At 38.9% G+C, this 20,343-nt stretch overlaps 1 protein-coding gene across 1 annotated transcript in view; it reads left to right on the forward strand.

The window, feature by feature from the left end:
- Window positions 1-19,266, forward strand: part of ALDH1L2 (aldehyde dehydrogenase 1 family member L2) — a 35,448-nt gene extending 16,182 nt beyond the window's left edge. The window contains 16 exon segments of the mRNA XM_075706069.1: window positions 325-450; window positions 1,878-1,969; window positions 2,846-2,993; window positions 3,740-3,859; window positions 5,015-5,142; window positions 9,023-9,173; window positions 11,079-11,149; window positions 11,238-11,343; window positions 11,697-11,784; window positions 12,551-12,644; window positions 12,891-12,987; window positions 14,482-14,580; window positions 15,280-15,445; window positions 16,678-16,783; window positions 17,957-18,156; window positions 19,211-19,266. Coding sequence (XP_075562184.1) covers window positions 325-450; window positions 1,878-1,969; window positions 2,846-2,993; window positions 3,740-3,859; window positions 5,015-5,142; window positions 9,023-9,173; window positions 11,079-11,149; window positions 11,238-11,343; window positions 11,697-11,784; window positions 12,551-12,644; window positions 12,891-12,987; window positions 14,482-14,580; window positions 15,280-15,445; window positions 16,678-16,783; window positions 17,957-18,156; window positions 19,211-19,266 — 1,848 coding nt within the window.
- Window positions 19,267-20,343: the final 1,077 nt, after the last annotated feature.

Raw genomic sequence — 20,343 nt, forward strand, 5'->3', positions numbered from 1 at the left:
ATTGTCAGGCTGCACAAATCCAGCTGCTAATGACAGACAGCTAATTCACTTGGAGTTTATCAATCCTCTACCATCCTACAGAGAAGACATTCATGTTTTGCTTCTCACACAATCCATATTCATTTCCAACATAGATTAAAATGTACTAATACTAGGAGAGAATCTGAAAGACAGGTAGGAGTGGCCTGTGTTAAATTACCTGCATCATAGCAGCTTTCTTGAAAGCCATTTATTTTACTATTTCAATAACCGTATTAATGCCTAAAAACTATTCATGCAAGGATATATTGCCTCACAGGTAATTTAAAATCTCTCATATTTTAGGTACTAGTGAGAAATCTGCAGTTTGAGGATGGAAGAATGATCCCTGCATCTAAATACTTCTCTGCTGATGAAACAACTGCCCTGGAACTTACAGAAGAGGAGAAAAAGATGGCAGAAGATATTAGGGTAATTCAATAAACTGGTTTAGTAGGATATTACTTTAGAAAAAAGCATTACATACTTCTCATTATAGGTGAGGCATATCTTTTATTTAGCCATGCAAATTGTTTTTTGATAAAATGTGTTCAAAGAGCATGAGTTGGATCTTTAGTTATTGACATTAATTCAGATGGAATTGGGAGTTCACTAGAGCACTTACACATCACTTTGGAAAGTTTTCTTTCAGATACAGGTGATACGAAGACAGTGATTGCAGGGTCAGTTATGGTAAATATTTATGAATGATGAAGGTGGGAGTGAGGAAAAACAAATGGATCTTTGCCTCACAACAGTGAGGTTTTCAACACTGACAGACTTGGACAGTTCTGAAATCCTTTCTTCACTGTGGTGTTACCAGGATGTGCTCAGAGTGGTCCTGTCGGACAAGCTCCAGGGAGTCTTAGAACAGCAGTCTGAAAGAGAAAAGCAGCAATTTTCTCCCTGTACCTGTGTGCGCTGTCTCTCTCCTGCCACAACCACATACAAGGGGCTAGGTGGCAGAGGGATGCAGCAATGGGGCAGCTGGAGCAGAAAGCTCTTGTAGCCAGAGAGGCACTTTGCTGCCCTCTCATGTAATCCATCCCTATGTAGTGTGTGTCAGGGTCTTAGCTGAAAGCCACATTTGTCATTAAAATTTTGTGGCAGAGCAAGTGAATCACAGATGTCTTCACTTCTGCTAACTCTGCTACAGGATCTATAACTTTTGGCACAGGTCAGGCAGCTTAATACACTAATATTTTAAACTGCTGCTTCAAAATTACCTTGAATCTGCTTGCCAGCAGCCTAAAAGCTGCCCGGAGCTGTTGACTGACTGAGACAATAGCAAAAAGAAATACAAACTCTTCAGCTCATGACACTACCTGCTAACTCTGAAACCTAATTATAATTAATTGAAATATTATGTTACCAGTTATTTCACTATGCATGTTAGCGGAAATCTCCATCTCATGCATGCAGCTTAAACTACTTCTCAGCTTTGCCCAGGTGCCAGAAGTGCCATCAATCCACTCACAGAGTGCTTCAGGCTGTCCTTGCCTCTGCTGATGACTTATTCCATAGTGCAGTGGGAAGTAATTATTTGGACGATAAAGATCTTAAAAAAAATGGGCCTGAAAATGATTAGCATTGTACCATTCAGGTTTCTTGCCCAATTAGGTGAAATTATCCTGGACAAAATAATATTTTTTTGATAATCTAATTATGCTGAAGAATTTATTGGCTAACATCAAGTCTCTAGACAGTTCGAGACCCTCTTAAAATAATTTTCTGTTTTAGAATCCTTTGAAATAATACATGTTGTAGGCACAGATACCATAGAAAATATGATTTGATAAATACTTCTTGCAATTAGAGGATCATTCATTATTGCCTCCGTTATTTTTATGTATTATTAGGCTATTTGGAAGGGAATTTTGAGCAATGTTGCAGTAATTGAGGATTCCACAGACTTCTTCAAATCTGGAGCATCCTCTATGCATGTTGTCAGGTAAAACAATATTCAAAATAACAAAATTTGGAAGCCGAAGTTAATGGAAACAAAGTTGTCGTGGTGCTTTTAAATCAGGGTTGATCAAGTAGTGTTAAAAAAAACCCCAACCCTATATTTTCCAATACTCTAACTGTCCTCTTTCCTACCTTTGAAAATGTGTACAGTTCTGCTCCCAAAATTAGGAGGTATTGACATAATCCTGCTCTTTCTATTGAAGGAATAGTCCCCTTAATTTCAGGAACACCAGCCACATGGGGGAGCATGGTGATGCTCAAACCTGTCTGCATGCAGTGACGGGTAGCTCAAGACCAGGGGGCTGATTGGGAAGCTGAGCAAAGAACTCCCAGAGGCAAAGAGGAGCCTTTCACAGAAACAATTGAGCCTATGCTTACAAGTGCACTGAGTTCATACTGTGTTGGGCCACCTCAGCTACCTTCCTTTTGCAACTCAGATACCCCAGGCAATAATACAAGACCAGCATTTCCAGTGCTTTTTTTTTTTTTTTAACAAACTTATTATTGTCCTTATTACTTACCAGTCTCATAGAGCTCTGAATGTACTCTATGCATTGGTTAAAGTAGTCCCATATATTGTTTTATCAATCAATATATGTTATTTGTCATTTATTTCCAAAAGTTTACCTAAAAGTATTCCAGAACTGACATTTTCTTTTCCATAACACCCCCAATAAAACCAACAGATTTCAGTAAAATGTGTAACTTCTGTGCCAGTGTTGTCAGAGAAATACACACACTTATTCACATACATACAAACAGATGCCCAGTTTTGACCCCTTTTGACCTTCTAATGATTCAGTTATCTGAATAATTCTTTCATTTGTAATTAAACTTATTCTTCCTTTAAAATCTTTAGAATGCTAGAAGAGATCAAACAGAAATATAGTGGACTTCAACTGCAGATTGAAGATGTGTATATGGCCACTAAGTTTGCAGACTTTATTCAAATGGCTGTCAGAAAATTCAGAGGAGAAGACAAAGAAGAAGAGTTAGTCATTGATTATGTAAGACCTTTTATTTTGCCTTTATTGCTTCTTATTTCTTGGTTTTTTTGGGGGAGGATAGACAATGCATTTTATTAAACTGCTTGATGCAGTAGGAAAAGCAAACAAATATTTGGTCATACAAACTCTTCTTTGTGACTTTTTTTTTGCAGCTCTTATGTATTTGCATTTTGGAATGGAAGTATATATGAAATGTCACTTAAAGTGTGCCAGAAACCAGGAGATCAAGATCATGCGGTAGAGTAGACCACACATGGGCAGATATTCCTACCTCCCTTGCACTCTCCTGCCAGTATGCTTCAGTCAGAAAGGTTCTATACCTTCTGCTTTCCTGAAGCAAACAGCGCTAGATTTTTCTCTTAAGAGTGTCTTTGAAAACTTGGTGTGAAAGGAGGATTGCGTGGTTTTTAAGTCATTAAGCAACTCGGGATTTCTTGAATTTGCGAATTATGCATTTGATTGAAGTCCACTAGGACCAGCCTTAACCAGGGTTTAGTGTTGGTTTGAACATAGAGATACAATGATAAAAAATACAGAAATCTGTTTAACTGTCTCAGAGTATGGTCATTGATGTTCAGGAGAATACGTTTTCCATTTCATTTTACTCTTTTTTCCACTTCTAACAGCCATATATACATCGTAAAATGTGGCTGGATGTTGGCTGTAGATATCGAAAGTTTGTTAAGCTACATAAAAATCTTAGTTATTAAAAGTTTAAATTAATTTGTTGTTTATTTCACTCTTAGGTTTCAAAAAACGTGAACAACATGACTGTGAATATGCCATACCAGTGTTTCATAAATGGGCAATTTATAAATGCTGATGATGGAAAAACATACGACACTATAAATCCAGCAGATGGATCAGTGAGTAATTTCTAAATATGATCAATACCAGTTTATTTCAATTTCTTTGCCTATTAAAAAATCTAAACCACTAACTGAATATTGCCGATTTCAAAACCATACAGTACACATTAAACAACCCCTAGAAATAATACGAAATTTCAATTTACTTCTGTCTGTATATTTTACAGTTTTTGCATTTCAGTCAAGCTGCACAGTAAAAATAACGTACTTCCACTTCAACTATTGTGTCAGTTTCCATACCCAGCCATATATTTTACCTTGATTTCATTCCTGTTTAGCTCTGCAAACAATTGCTGTAGTTTAGTTGCTAAAGAAGTATTTCTTTTAGGATATTGTATATATTTCCTGTCAGTCATCAACTTCAGTTTTTATCTTAGTTTTTTTACAAATCTGATGTCTTAGGACAGGTTTGACTTTAAAATGTCTTTTTAAATTCCCAGTGAGAAAAATGACTCGTCAGTAGGAAAATACATGCAGTTGCACTTTGGTCCTGAACTGTTGAATCTTGGCTGAGCAACTGAATTGTAAATAAGAGTAGTGATTCTGATGTCCAGTAATTGCCATTTAATTCTGGAGTAAATAAATTCTGCTGAAATCAATACTACAGATTTCACTATCATCAGAAGTCAGACTCTGGTACTTTTCCTGAAACTCGTTATGGAATTGAATAAAAGTCATAACAATTCTGTCTTAGAAATTACAATGTGTGTATTTATAGAACACAGTCATCATAAAATACCATGCGTATATGATGCCTTATGGTAACAGAAGCTCCATTCCTAAGAAATGGAACATGCAGGAGTCATTTTAGCATGTTTGGATATTAGATCATAATACCACAGATCAAGACTTCCAACTTTTGTAATATCACATTGATTTTACATCTGGAAAGAGAGAGTGAAATCAAGTAGGATTATGCACCTTGACGTGAAGAAGAAGATAGTTCTAAGAATCAGAGTCCCTGCACTGTCCTCCAAATTCTGCTACCTCAGTCATTTCTGAACTTGTTGCAGCCTGACTCAGCCATGCCAACTGCTGGGGCTGAGGATATTAAGTATTTGCTTATACCCAGTCAAGAAGTTTAGGAGGAAGGAGTAACACTCTGCATTCCAGCATTTTAGTTTGAGCTAAGACTATGCTACCTTTGGACAGATAATAGCCAGCGTATCTTCTGCTTCATTGGCTGATGTTGACAAGGCAGTGGCAGCAGCAAAGAAGGCATTTGAAAATGGTGAATGGGGAAAAATGAATGCAAGGGAAAGAGGGCGACTCATGTACAGGTATGTGAAAGGCAGCTTGTGTTTGATTTGTTTTCTTAAATCTTATTGTTTTGTTCCTGTGAAGAATTGTTGCATACATTTTTGAATATGATGGATATTCATAATCCTGCTGTTGGAGGAACCTGATTAGCCATCTTTTCATTCCCTAATTTACTTCAGTGTACTGGCCTTGGGCCTTAGCTGGCTAACCTTTCTTGTGGCAGACAAAAATCTTGCGATCTCTCACTGCTACTATTTTTAAAAAATTATTTATGAATGGAAACAAAGAATTTGAGGAAAACATCTTTTAAATACTTGATGGCTTCATATAATCTATATGGTTTTTGTTGCAAGGATTGAAAATTCCCTTGTAAAGTCCAAATCCTTCTGTGTAAATGAGGCTACGTTTTACAGGCAGGGTCTACCTAGGTTACATAGGCAGAGACTTTTGACGTTGCTAAGCCTGCCTGCGTCTGCGCTCCATACAGTAAACATACAGCCACATTGCCACTAATTTTGAAATACACTGTAAGTGATGCTAGATTTTCCAGGATCATATCCCAGCATACTTCTCACCTGGCTAAAGACCCACTCTAGGAGATGTGATATGGTCTGTTGTGGAAGAATTGTCCTGTGTAGAAACACTCTAAACTGAATCCTAGATTTATCTGAGACACTTCCAGCTCCGTATTTCTTATCTGTATCTGTTTCACTGTGTCAACCCTAGATAATGCCTGGTTCTTTTTTTGGCTGTGTTGTTACTGTTTCAGAAGATAAACAGAGGGTATGCTGAGTGAATTGTATTTTAGTGGTAGTTTCTGATCCTTGAAGGGCAAGAGGTGGTTTTGGAAGGATGACGATGCTAGCTATGTATTGTGAGGGCAGTACTGGAGGTAGCTAATAAAAGCCCAATTACTATGGACTCTTCATATGCAGCATGATGCTTCTGGTGCCTTACGGCAAATGCAGGGAGAACACTTGTCTTGCAGACTTGGGATGACTAGAAGTTCCAGACCTTCCCTATAAAGAAAGCCTCTTTTGTGGAGGTACGTGAAGAGTTTTCACTGCTTTTTCTTCTCCAGGACATGAAAATGAGTAAGTAGAGTAGAGATGAGTAAAGAAGAAGACTGCTACTCCTGATTGCCACGGGTCCACACTTAGATAACGTGATGATAGAAAATCATTCGTCAGCACAGAGGAGGAGATGTACGAGGCAAATTCTGTTCCTATTCAGTAGGCAGAGAGTTTAGTTACTGTGCTTGACATAGCAGCTGGCTTTAAAGAAGTTAGGATCTTGAATAGAGCTGAAACTTCCTGCCCCAAGGAACTCATGAAGGAGTAGGTCCTGTGTATCAAACACATTTCTTCTGCAGGGTGTAGTCTGCAGGGTCATTAGCATTAATATTGGATGTCCTGACCAAGTCAGTTGTGCTGAGGAGACTGCATATTTATCTATAGGGAAGAGAAGGAGTTTTTTTCACCTTCAAAAAATACAATCTTCAATAGTGTGCCCATAACCACTGCTATATTAAGACTTTATTGTGCTGTGCCAGGAGGCTAGCCCTGGACACCAGAATAGACAGCAGAAGAAGGATCAGTTACACGGTGAGCAGCTGCACGATGGTGGCAGGGTATGTATTTGGATGGCAAGACAGCCTGGCAGTTTGGTTAGGTGCAGGGCTGAGTTGCTGTCCTTCCTTTTAGTGTTGCACACTACTCTGCACAACTGAAGATCCAGCTGATTCAGAGGCTTGGAATATGCAACTAGCAGATGATCCTGTCCTCATAAGGCTGGGCTTAGCCTAGCAAGACAGTAAGGAGTAGGGAATCCATTGCATGTCTGTGCTGTGGCAGCTAAGGAAGAGGAGCCTGTGGAAATGTAATGCTATGTTTGGAAAATGTGGGTCTGTGTCCGCTGTAGTGTATGCAGGAGATCATTAGTTATCACATTAATATAGCTGTAATTTTTACTTTGTTGAATGCCTTGGATGTAAATTCCCATCCCCTCTTTTACCATATCCGTATGGACCAAGTAGATGTAATTAGAAGTAAAAAAGTATTAAAAAATGCCACGTGTTTTACAAGGCATTGCAGGCATCTTAGCAAAAGAGAATGAAAGCAAACCTGAAAATTCTGCTTGTCTTATAAAGTATGTGACCAAGCCTTTGAAAAAGGCCTGCAGGACTGTAAAAATGTTGAATGATCATCACAACAGAAAATGGGCGAGTCAGTACTTATATTGAAATTAAATAGTCGATCACCTAGATTTTTCACAAGTGTGTACAGATTCAAAGCATGTACAAACTTGGGTTTAATTTGTATTAGGAATGTAGAGTGCTTGGGAGCCCAAGTTAACTCTGCCCTGAAGAGAAACTTTAAAGGTCTTAGAACTGCTGCTCTGTGTCTAACACTTGAAACATTTGCAAGCGTAACTGTGTTAGGCATAAGGAAAAATATAACTCCCCTACACTGCGTAGATTATTCCTGGATTAAACTTGTCTCTGCTTAGGCTACTGGCTCTCTAGGATAGCTATACCATGTTGATGTTGCAAACCATTCCCAGTATGAATGAAGTGTCTCTCTGGTTCACCTTAATTCAAACAAGGCCCCTTTTTCTCTGGTCTCTGTTCAAACTAGACTTTTTGAGTGCTGAACCAGAGGGAAGGTTTGTACCATTAAAGCCCCTAGCTCTGCTGCTTTGTCTTAAGGAATCATTAATAGAAGATATTAGACATGCATTAAATGGAACTTTCTCCTTTGTCCCTGAGATACCGTATCTGTTCTTTTACACACTACTGCTGATGCCCTGACCTGGAGCTGGGTCTCCAAGATACAGTTAAAACAAGTATTAAAGAGCATTTTTCCAGATCTCTGCAAATGCTTTAAATGGACAGAATTTACATAATGGAAAAATAGGTTTCACACCCAGTTTTGAATACTCTTTAAAGGATCTAAAATGCACTTCGCTAAGCTCTTAAAATCACATGGGCACATTGATTATGTGCCTGAGTACCAAAACACAGATAGGACTTAAGGAAAGCATTGATGCATCTGTTTCACTGCCATGTGAGAGACCTAGGGCCTGAATGTAAAAATTCATTCATGCAAACAGACCTTTCTGCCTGAGTAGGGGACCACTAGAATTACAGGAGCTCTTCATAAGTATAGGTATCTGTCTGTGCACATGCGTTTTTGAGACACTGATAGCTACTATTACCTCAATAATTTTTACTACAGTCTTACTTACACTTCACTGTGTTGCTTCATAAATCTAACAGATGGAGAACTTGAGGCCCAAGGAGACCATGGGCCAGATTTTCAAATGTACCAAGGCATATAAAATTCAATTTGTGTTACAGGTTAGCAGCTCTGTCTTTGGACATCTGGGTGCCTTTGAAGCATCTAACACTTAAGTATTTTAGTCCAAGTTCAGACAATACAAAACAGCATTATGAAGCTAGGTTTCCCAAATCTTAAGCTAGGACTGTTGAGTAACTCCTTATTGGTACTTTTGTCTACTTGACACTTCTTATGTTATTTTATATTTGCTTTTGACTTACTGGTCTGATTTTCTATAATTGGCTCCTTGTGGTACAACAGAAAAAGAGTACAAATTTTCTAATTATTATTTTATTTACAAAACCATAATTGAACAATCAGGTAAGTTTCATGCCTTCATCCAGTGTCTACTACAGTCAATGTGAAGACATGTGCAGACTTTAACAGGCAATTGTTCAAGCTCTTACTGATATTGATGAGCAGTGGCTCCAGTGCTCCACCTCCAAAGTCAGTGGGAATGCAATTTTAATTATGGTTCGTTGCTATACCAAATATCATTTTAGGCTGTCAATGGTTACATGTCACTTCTCTTTGATGTGGATTTCTAATGTTTTTATTAAAGACTTGCAGACCTGATGGAAGAACATCAAGAAGAGTTAGCAACAATAGAGTCTATCGACTCAGGAGCTGTGTACACTTTAGCTTTGAAGACCCATATTGGAATGTCTGTGCAAACATTCAGATATTTTGCTGGATGGTGTGACAAAATTCAGGCAAGTGAATACGTAAAGGAAATAATCAGTGGTGGTGCTTCTTTACACTTTTTTTTTTCTCTTTTTGCTGACACAGTGCCAAAAAGCAGTATTAGCAAAAGTAATCAAGGAATCACAAAATAAAGCAAAATTAGAATCTTACCTAAAATGGGCCTCCCTGGCAATACAAAAGGACAGTCTGCTTCCAATTGGAGAAGATAGATTTAGAATGTGACTCTAAATGCCTAAGAAATCAACTGAGGTGTCACAGTGGATATGCATGCTTAGTCAGCTCCTGACTGTTCATGGAGCAGAATGTCATTGTGGTCATCATGCGGTTAAGTGCAGAGACTCATGTGCTATGTTACATTCTGACCACGGCTGGTGAGTTTGCTTGATGGCACAGCACGTGGCACAGGTTCAATAGCATTTCCTCAAATATCTTTAAGATCCACACTCAAGAGTATCATTGTGGTGGTTTGACTCTGGCTGGAGCCCACCAAAGCCGCTCTATCACTCCCCTTCTCAACTGGACAGGGGAGAGAAAATATAACAAAAAAGCTCGTGGGTCAGGATAAGGACAGGGAGATCACTCACCAATTCCCATCATGGGCAAAACAGACTCGACTTGGGGAAAATCAGTTTAATTTATTACCAATGAAAACTGAGTAGGAGAGAGGAGTGAGAACATGTGTAGGGTAATGAGAAATGAAACCAAATCTTAAAACACCTTCTCCCCACCCCTCCCTTCTTCCCAGGCTCAACTTCACTCCTAATTTTCTCTACCTCCTCCTCCTGAGCAGCGCAGGGGGATGGGGAATGGGGGTTGCGGTCAGTTCATCACGCGTTGTCTCTGCTGCTCCTTCCTCCTAAGGGGGAGGACTCCTCACACTCTTCCCCTGCTCCAGTGTGGGGCTCCACCCACAGGAGACAGTCCTCCGCAAACTTCTCCAACGCGAGTCCTTCCTACGGGCTGCAGTTCTTCACGAACTGCTCCAGCGTGGGTCCCTTCCACGGGGTGCAGTCCTTCAGGAGCAGAATGCTCCAGCATGGGTCCCCCACGGGGTCACAAGTCCTGCCAGCAAACCTGCCCGACTGTGGGCTCTTCTCTCTCCACGAGTCCACAGGTCCTGCTAGGAGCCTGCTCCAGCGCGGGCTTCCCATGGGGTCACAGCCTCCTTTGGGCACATCCACCTGCTTCAGGTGGGGGTGGGGTCCTCCCCGGGCTGCAGGTGGATATCTGCTCCACCGTGGACCTCCATGGACTGCAGGGGGACAGCCTGCCTCACCATGGTCTGCACCAGGGGCTGCAGGGGAATCTCTGCTCTGATGCCTGGAGCACCTCTTCTTCCTCCTTCTTTACTGACCTTGGTGTCTGCAGTCATTCCTCTCACATATTCTCACCCCTCACTCCAGATGCAGTTTGTGTCCCAGTGTTTTGCGGGTTTTTTTCCCTTCTTAAATATGCTATCACAGAGGCGCTACCACCATCACTGATTGGCTCAGCCTTGGCCAGCGGCCAAGGTCTGTCTTGGACCCACCTGGCATTGGCTCTATTGGACATAGGGGAAGCTTCTAGCAGCTTCTCACAGAAGCCACCCCTGTAGCCCGCCCACTACCAAAACCTTACCACACAAACCCAATACAATCAATCAGCTTTTTTAGGTCCATCAGACCCTCACTTTATGTTCTTCCATACTTCTGTTATCTATGCTTTTATTTCATCCAGCTGAAAATCAGGAGTTGACTACAGTATCCGTAGTAGGAAATCATACAGAAGAAGCATCCCTGCCCCTTTCTCTGATGCAAAAATGCTTCTGGTTTTGAAGCCTACTCTGTGGCTTCCAAAACATACTTATATGGCAAATGTATTTGTAATAAAAATGGTTAAACAGTACCAAGATTTGTCTCTCCTCTGTCTTTCAGGGTGCTACAATTCCAATTAACCAGGCCCGGCCAAACCATAATCTAACATTCACCAAGAAAGAGCCAATAGGGTAAGTATTTTTTCTTCTTAGTGACAGCCTTGACAAACAGAAAAGCCATTAAAAAATGTAATCTTACCCTGTTTTTCCCTACCTTAAGTGTCTGTGCAATTGTTATCCCCTGGAATTACCCACTGATGATGCTTGCATGGAAGAGCGCAGCATGCTTGGCTGCAGGCAACACACTCGTACTCAAGCCAGCTCAGGTAAAACCAAAAAGGAATGTACGCATGGTTCAGGTCCTCCACTATTTGTTCAGGCAAAATAATTCAGGCAATCTAGTGGATTTCACCCATAGGTTGACCTGTCATATCTTTTAAAGTGCATGTATAATTATACAAATTGCCATGATGATACAAGGTACTGATTGTCTTCAATTCTGCTCTGATGCTACTCTCATTTTCAAGAATGAATTCTTTCCTGCAAAAAGCCATCACTTTTGATTTGTCAATACTGTAAGAAGATGAATATTGTATCAAAATTAAGATCTACTGAATGTAGAAGATATCATCACTAATTTAATTAAAATAGGAGACCTAATCTAAATCTTTCTCCTTAGGTCACACCTCTGACTTCCTTGAAGTTTGCAGAACTCTCAGCTAAAGCTGGATTTCCTAAGGGTGTTATAAATATTCTGCCTGGTTCAGGTAAAACTTCAGCTAATCATTTTTATGGGAAGAGTTTCACCACACTAAAACTGGTGAACTAGCATTTAGCTTTTTGAAGACCTGTTACATAAATGCATCTATCTTCATAGGTGGTAGGCTTGCATCTATGTCATACAGTGATTTCACATATTTACAGAACAGAATTGGAAAACTCTGTATGTCACCTGGCTTTAGCTAGTGGTAAGAGCTGTCAGTCTACACCCTTTACAAGTTCACACAAATAGCATGAACACTCTGAAAAAGAAGGTATTCCAGAGAAACATGTTTCACTTGATTGTAAAACTTCATTTTTTCTCCTAATCTTATCATCACTTGGAAGTATTTAAATGTGACTGTGAGACCTAGAGCAAGCTGGTAAGATGTGTATTGGTCACTATAGGGAAGTCATGGTCCACATCGTGTTACCTGATGTCATCATTTTCCTCTTTCCCCTAAGGAAGAAAAATGACAAAGTAACTGTATGGGGCAGGCTCTGTTACAAATTAGATTATTCCACCTACAGTGGAATATTAGGGAGGAAGTTCTTTAGTCCAGACAGATGGGGGAATTTGGAGACGCTAATGTGATCCAAGTTAACTAATATGAGATTTTTCATAGTCATATGAATAAAGCTGTAAATATAAATAAGGATGTGATACTGTAGTTGACTGACAAATTGTTAGATCTTTCTGTGTTACAGCGCTGCTCCTGGAGTAGTAAAAATTGCTTATGTACTGTCCAGTTAAACTTTTCCTCACCCTGATAGGTGGCTTAGTGGGACAGCACCTGTCTGAACATCCAGATGTTCGCAAAGTTGGATTCACTGGTTCAACACCAACTGGTAAACAGATCATGAAGAGGTAATCTCAGCAAAAGATTCATAAATAAACACTGCTTAATCTAGTTCTGAAGTATCTTATTAGCTATATTGTGCATGTAGCAGTAATAGAAAAGCATAACTACAACAGTTGTTTACATTTATGTAGAATTCTACTAAGTCACTATTGGAAAATAGAGGTTTATCCATTTTCACTAGATATGATTCAAAGGAAATAATGAAATAAGCTATTTAAAAGTTTTATATGATTATTTATATTTTTTTACAGTGCAGCCACTAACCTGAAGAAAGTTTCTCTTGAACTTGGTGGTAAATCACCATTGATCATATTCAGTGACTGTGAACTTGACAGAGCCGTAAAAATGGTAATGTTACTTCAAAGTAAAATATATTCAAAACCTTTGTGATACATCCTCACAGTATTGCAGTACTTCACTTGCCAAAAACTGTGGTAGGGACCCCTTGCATGAAAAATCATGCAATCTGTTACAAAACAGACTCTTTTTCTACAGGATGTTTCTTTATGCCAGCACAATTAAACTGTTCATGCTGCACCAGAAAGGCAGGGATCAGTACTACAAGAAATATACACTAGAAAATACAGCAAAACAAAGAAATATAGCTGGAAAGTATTTTCATTAGCCACGTTAACACGTTAAAATTAATGTGTCAAAATGTGATACTCAAAAAAAAAAAAAAGCACACTTAAAAAATAAAAGCCTGAAAGTGACTTAAGATATACATTGAGCTCCCTATTGCCATATAGTTCTTCTTAATTCACCATCAATCATCATAATGCACCTTCCCAACCAGCCATAATGTGTTTAAAGTTCATAAATAAGATGTGCAAATGAGAAATTCAGGGGATTTAGGGAGCTTATTTCCTGCTCAGGTAATCCGATTCATCAAAATGACAGCAGATGCAGTTTGCTCACTAAGAAGCAAATGAAGGTCTTCCACAATGTACTTTCCCAAAGTGCTAATTCTGTGAATTCTCTGAACCAGCATAAGCCGGTACTGCTACCAGGAAGAAACTATTATACACTTTCCCCATTTTTGGAGTGTCTTTTGGCAGGACAAGAGTCTGAGTGACTGCACAGTGAAGTATATGTGGAAAGTAATAAAAGCTGAAATTTCGCAGTCAGCACACTGCTTGGCCCCACCACTGTTCTCAGCTGTAGAAGAGAGAGGGTGACGCAGAGGCTGGCGTGAGCTTTACCTGGCATCAGGCTTTAAATGATTATCAAACAATGCTTTCTTGCCACACACTTGACACTAGCATATCATCCAGTTATACCTACTAGTACCAGGACCCTAGGCCTTTGCAGCTGCCAGAAAACTACTTTTTAGGAATTTTATTTGTCCTGCTCTTCCTTGCCCCACCTCCCTAGAAAAACAATGGCAGGTATCAGTTCTTGGTAAATAAAAAGGAACAAACCACATGAGGTCTGAATCCACACTCTTGAAATAGGAGGTTCTCTGCAGATTAAAGTTAGGTAATGTTCACCCAATTACATGCGACTTTCGACACAAGCAGTGTTGCTTAGTGGATTAGCACAGCTTTATATTCACTGGTTGTGCTGCCAGCCCTCTTCTCTGTGATGCTGCAGCAGGTGTTTCTGTGGAACACTGATGGAAATGGAAAGAGTGGTGCTAATGGGTTCATCCTGAGCTATTTGTCTCCATAGAAGTGCATTTGCCAGTTATAAGATTAGTCTGCTTGTTGCATTGATGATGTCCCTTTACATAAAGTATTATGCTTTGAGGGTCACAAACACAGAATGCAACCCAAGGGACCAGCATGAAAGGAGACTGAACAAAAGGATGCATATAAATCTTAATGTCTTTTCCCTGATCAGGGTATGGGAGCAGTATATTTCAACAAAGGAGAAAACTGCATTGCAGCTGGCAGGCTGTTTGTGGAAGAATCAATCCATGATGAATTTGTTAGAAAAGTGGTAAGATATTCAAGGACTAAAGTTTAAGCAGATACTTTACTATGGCACAAAGATCCACTAGTTTTATAGACACTTGCATTTCTTCTTATTTTCAGTTGTTTAATTTCTCATTGTTGCTTATGATAGGCAATGCTGCTTCTCGGGAACCTCTTGGGTTAAAAGGCAGGCACTGAAGGGAGATATTTTCATGAGCAATGCACAGATACGCGACATTGAAATAGATATTGTACCTTCAGTGACATTTCATATTTGACTAGGAAAGTAAGATTAAAAAAATTACTGAACTTATGTCAATGTGATTGAAGGCTGCTATGAAGTTTAAAAAAAAGGCATATTGGAAGCATAGCTAGAAGAATACAAAGGTCATTATTAAAAATCCAATAGTCACCACACTGTACCACTGGAGGATTCATAACTCATTTACCACTGGTAAAAGCTAACATTTTACATGCCTGTCTTAATAACAGAAGAGAATGGTTACATGAAAACAGCATCAAAAACTTTCAGAAGTAACCAGAGATTATCAAACATAAGACAAAGCCTCATTTTAGAAAGGGAGGAGCATTCCACCTTCTAAGAATCCAGCCCTTTCTTAGAGCCTAACTTTATAGTACAAAAAATGAAGCATTCCAAATCACTGGTCACTTTAACAACTATTTGCTAAGTTATGTAACTTCATTTTAATTGGGTAACCCACAGGTGGAAGAAATAAAAAAGATGAAAATTGGTGACCCACTTGATAGATCTACAGATCATGGTCCACAAAATCATAAGGCACATTTGGAAAAGTTGCTGCAATATTGTGAAACTGGAGTAAAAGAAGGAGCCACTCTAGTGTATGGAGGAAGACAAGTACGTAGACCAGGTAAAACACTGTTCGGAGGTTGTGGAACTTTTACACTTTAAACAAAAGCCATCATTGTTTCTGCTGCATTATGTGAAGTAGCAATATCATGGGAACAGTACCAGGTAAGCCCAAGATACCACTTGAGAACAGGGCTTGCAAGTCTCATATTAAGAGAAGCTGTGCAATCGAAGCATAACACATGAAACTGAATCAGAATCTAGCCTGTATGGGAATCTTTTGCTCATTTATTCCTGTTGTTTGTGAGGCATTGAGGCTTTTTTTGCAACACCCTTGAACTGTCAAGAGTCATAAGTATAATTATCTCCATTTGGATCACACTAACACTAAAGCTGGCTGAGGAAACTACTAGCAGAGTTTGCATAAGTTATTATTAGCAAAAGCCTTTTTTGCTATATGGACAATATGTATGCTGAGTTTAGTGGGCAGGCATGAAAGCAACATTTTCTCATGGACTTCTGTCCTTTATCAATAATGAAGGAGAAACATTTGCATCAGAGTTTCACAACATAATGATTGCATCCCTAAATAAAATGAAAGTAGAGATTCATAACTATACAAAACCAGTGTGACAAAACTAAATGGGAAATCTTATGGCAGGGGGCAGCATTTATATAAAATCTCTGAAGTTGATTTTACCTACTCGCTCACCAAGATGTAGGTGACCAGTTCTCAATTGGCAATGATGAGCTAGCTTTTGGACAGGTCTTTATACCCTTCAGAAATGAACAGTCATTATGAGGTGGTCCTTTGCCTCAGAATTTTCTTTACTTCAGCATCCATAAATCTTAGGCAAAGTTGCTGCCCATCGCATGTTTTTCCTTGTTTGGAATACACAGATCTTTATGGCTGCAGTCTATCTTCCTGTTGGGTAACAAGAAAAACAGTGGCCTCTGTGACATGCTGTAACCTCGTCTTCCCGCTGTCAGCGTGCAGGGTGTTCACGCGAGGAGTCCCCTGGGCTGTGGCACGCAGACCTTCTGGCCTGCACAGGAGCAGCGCGTGTTGTTGCTCTGATCAATACAGGCCATTCTTTTAACCTTTTTTCTGCTGTTTCTCTGGTGCTTATGCACATGGATTTCCATTCATACTTCATTCATACCAATCTTGATATTTTCTGTTTCAAGTCTCAACAGATCTATGATCTCAAAGTATGGAAAAGAGGTGGCCTGGACAATACAAACCCTGAAGCATTTTCACCATGCTCAAATGATGCTCTGTCCTCTGTTTAGGTTTCTTCATGGAACCCACTGTATTCACAGATGTTGAAGACCATATGTATATTGCCCAGGAAGAGTCCTTTGGTCCTGTGATGGTGATTTCTAAATTTAAAAATGGGTATGTTCTCCTCTGATTACTGTTAGAAACCTTTATTTTCTCATTTTCACCCTAAGCGTAGAAATGATAGGATATGTAGTATGATTTTGTTAAATCTTCTAAGACCAGTCTGAATCCCTAGATCCTCTTCCAGCTAAATTCTGAGAAAATACCCTTTTTAGTACAGGCTATCCTACTCCCTGTCAATATGGAACTAACGCTGTTAGCAGTGTGTGACAGGACAGAATGCAACCACAAGTGTCAGTTCTTAAATAAGACAGTATTCTGTAAAACATTTTTACTGAAATTGATGTGGTAATTGCAACGGCTTGATCAAATTACAAAATGTGTATTTTTTTCCAGTGGAATCGCTTATTTTTCTCTGTCACGCAATGTCACAGCATTGTTGTACATTGTGTAACATTGGCACATTACTGTTGCAAATTAAAATCCCTCTGTATATTTTATAGGCTGCTAGTTTTAACAGCTTTCATTCCAAATCGTAAGAATTATTTTACACACAAATGAGATTAAAACCCTATGTAGAAACTTCATATAACTATTTCCACCAGGTTTCATTTTCTGCAGTTTAATAATGCATTAAGAACGAGCCACATGAACAACCCTGCAAAGCTATAAATTATGTATGGCAATAAGGGACTGTATTGAGTTTTTTAAAGTTTTAAATTATTATGGATTTTTGAAGCTATATGGAGATGAGATGCAAATAGAAAATAGCACTCTGGACATGGCCTGAAAAGATGTGTCTTGATAGAAGTCTGAATTTCAGCATTTATTCTCCATTAACTTGTAAAGCAGGCCAAAATTTTAGCAAACTGATTCATTATCTGCTGCCAAGCTCTGCTTTACAAGTATTTTTGTATTGCTCTAATCCCCAAGTTGTACTGTAGCTGAGCAAAGCTGGTATGCATACTGCAACTTTTCCTTTGACATTTCTTAATGTAGACCTTAACCATTGAAATGTAAAGTTACAAGTGTTACAAGTCTGAAGCAAGTGTGTGAATTTCCATAGATGTCAGACTGACACACAGATTAGTCTTTAATAAATGGTCTTTAAAAAAGCCAACTGGAGAATAGCGAGCATAGGAAAAGGTGCTTCAATGACATGGAATGTGGAAGGTTGCTAACGCTTATTTTACCTAGTTGCAATTAAATAATTTCTTTCCCCTGTAGGGATGTCGATGGAGTGCTGCAACGGGCAAATACCACAGAATATGGTTTAGCTTCAGGAGTTTTCACAAAAGACATAAGCAAAGCTCTCTACATCAGTGAAAAGCTAGAAGCTGGAACAGTTTTTATTAACACATATAACAAAACTGATGTGGCAGCACCATTTGGTGGATTTAAACAGTCTGGCTTCGGGAAAGATTTAGGTAAGTTGTTCTCTCCCTCCCTCATTTCACATCTGATAGTCCAGATCAATGAAAGAACAACCCTACCTGTGTACAGTGTATCTAGTAAAACATGAGCTATGGATGCATTTCCTGCATCTCCTACATTGCCTCAATTACAGTAACCTAGTTCATCTCCAACCCCTACAATATTCCCACCTCAATACCTCCGGTTCAACTTGTCCTGTGCACTTCCTAAATAACACTATGGCATGCAGAATATTCCTCTCCAGCTCCTCTCAGAGCAGTCACATTACAGCTTGTCCAGAGCTGCAGTACAGGCTACGAAATGCTGTCAAGCAGCAAAGGTATTGGCCAAAATCTTCTTTCCTTTCCCTCAGAAAGAATGCTAATTTCTCCTCTAAACTTGTAAGAGCATGGGAAACTTTTTTTTGCCTTAAAACGTCATCAAAATTTGCCAACAGCCACAGACAAAGATGCATTAAAAAGATCTTTTCTTTTCAAAACTCGTTTTTAAAAAAGCGAGGTCTAGTCTGTCAAAGAAACTTTACAAGTCTGTCCAGATCAAGCCTTGTGGCAAAGAAAAATGAAAGAACAAAATGTTCAGTGACACAACAGATTTTTGCCTTTGGAATCCCTAGCAAGTATCAGACATTTCCTGAAACTGAAACAAGTAGTAGTATCAGGGGGAAAAAAAAAAAAAAAAAAAAAAAGATTACTTATTTTTACGCAGCTTCTTTACCTAGAAACTTAACACAGGCAAACCAAAGTTTGTAAATTCAACTATGAGCCCCCAATGGTCATCCAGGGACTGCTGCTGCTTCAGTCCCACCTAGGTGGCTGCTTGTTAAATTCCAGCTCCTTTTTCTTTCCACATCTGTTGGCTCTGGCCTCTTCTTGTCAAACCAGTTCTGTAAATCTCAGTGGGAGGGTAAGTTAATTCGTTTCTCGTTGTTCTTTAAGGACTCAAATATTGGCTAAAGCATTTTAGATTTTTTCTTTATATAGCTGCAGTCTCTGACAACATTCTCTCATTTAGCTACTCTTCTAACTGGTAAATATTGTGCTTGTACAGGTGAAGAAGCTCTTCATGAATATCTTAGAACCAAGGCTATCACTGTGGAATATTAAAGTAACAGCCTCACTTGGAAAGTAAACTTTCAGCAGAGTTTGAATCTTAATGACTCCATGAAACACTTAACAGCATGCCCAGGATATGCTGTCTGCAGTGCTACAACTTTAAAAAAAAAAAAAAAACAAAAACAACCAACCAAACGAAAACATCTATTCCATGGATAAGTTTTCATCTCACTGAAAGATAAAAGCATTTGGAAATTAACCTGAAGTTATTTAAATTACGCAGCAGCAGTTGTTAGCACAATACCCACCAAAAACCCAAGAACGTGGTTTGGCTAATTTTAAATACAGGTGAAGAATGAGTTCTCACATGCCTACTTCTTGTTTGTGTGAATATAATATTCACATGATCATTTTAAATCCTTAGTCATTAAGCTTCTCTTAAAGTTGAACTAAAATATACTTATTAGGCCATTTTTGCTATGAACCAGTTCAAGTTTCACAGTAGCAATTAAACATTCTGCTCTGGTAATTCTTCAGCAGTACAGAAAACCTTTGTGCCATAAGAAGTAAATCAATGCAAGAAAGTGCACTTACTCTGATCTTTGTATAGTACATACAGAGTTCAACATTGGTGTTAAACTATGCATATCAAGCTAAAGTTACTGAAAATATTTTCTATCTTTTTGTTGATATGGAATGTGTGATCTGCCTGCAATTTGAAAGGTGGTTACATTAACAGATTAAAATCACTTTTTGTGTCTGTGCACATGGACTGTTATCACTGTTTTATACAGCATGATTATTACTTTGTATTTCATACTTTTTTTTTTTTTAAATCTACGGGAAAATCTCTTGTAAAATGACTGAGTTAATATGTTGGCTTTCAAGCCTTCTTCAGTTTGAATGCAATGTTCCATAGATTAAGACCTTATCTAACAAACTAAGCCTACTAAGACCACTTGCTCTTCTTAGGGTGCAACTCCACCCAAAGCTTAATCTGATCTGTGGGCTGCCATTAAAAGTAGCAGTCATATTCTTTGATTCCCCTCCTTCCCCTTTGCTAAAATATTTTGTGGTTTAATCAGTTAATCCTAGTAAATCATGCCGCCATTCTATTTTTAAGAAGCT

The sequence above is a fragment of the Pelecanus crispus genome, chromosome 1, assembly GCF_030463565.1.
Source record: "Pelecanus crispus isolate bPelCri1 chromosome 1, bPelCri1.pri, whole genome shotgun sequence".
Lineage (NCBI taxonomy): Eukaryota > Metazoa > Chordata > Aves > Pelecaniformes > Pelecanidae > Pelecanus > Pelecanus crispus.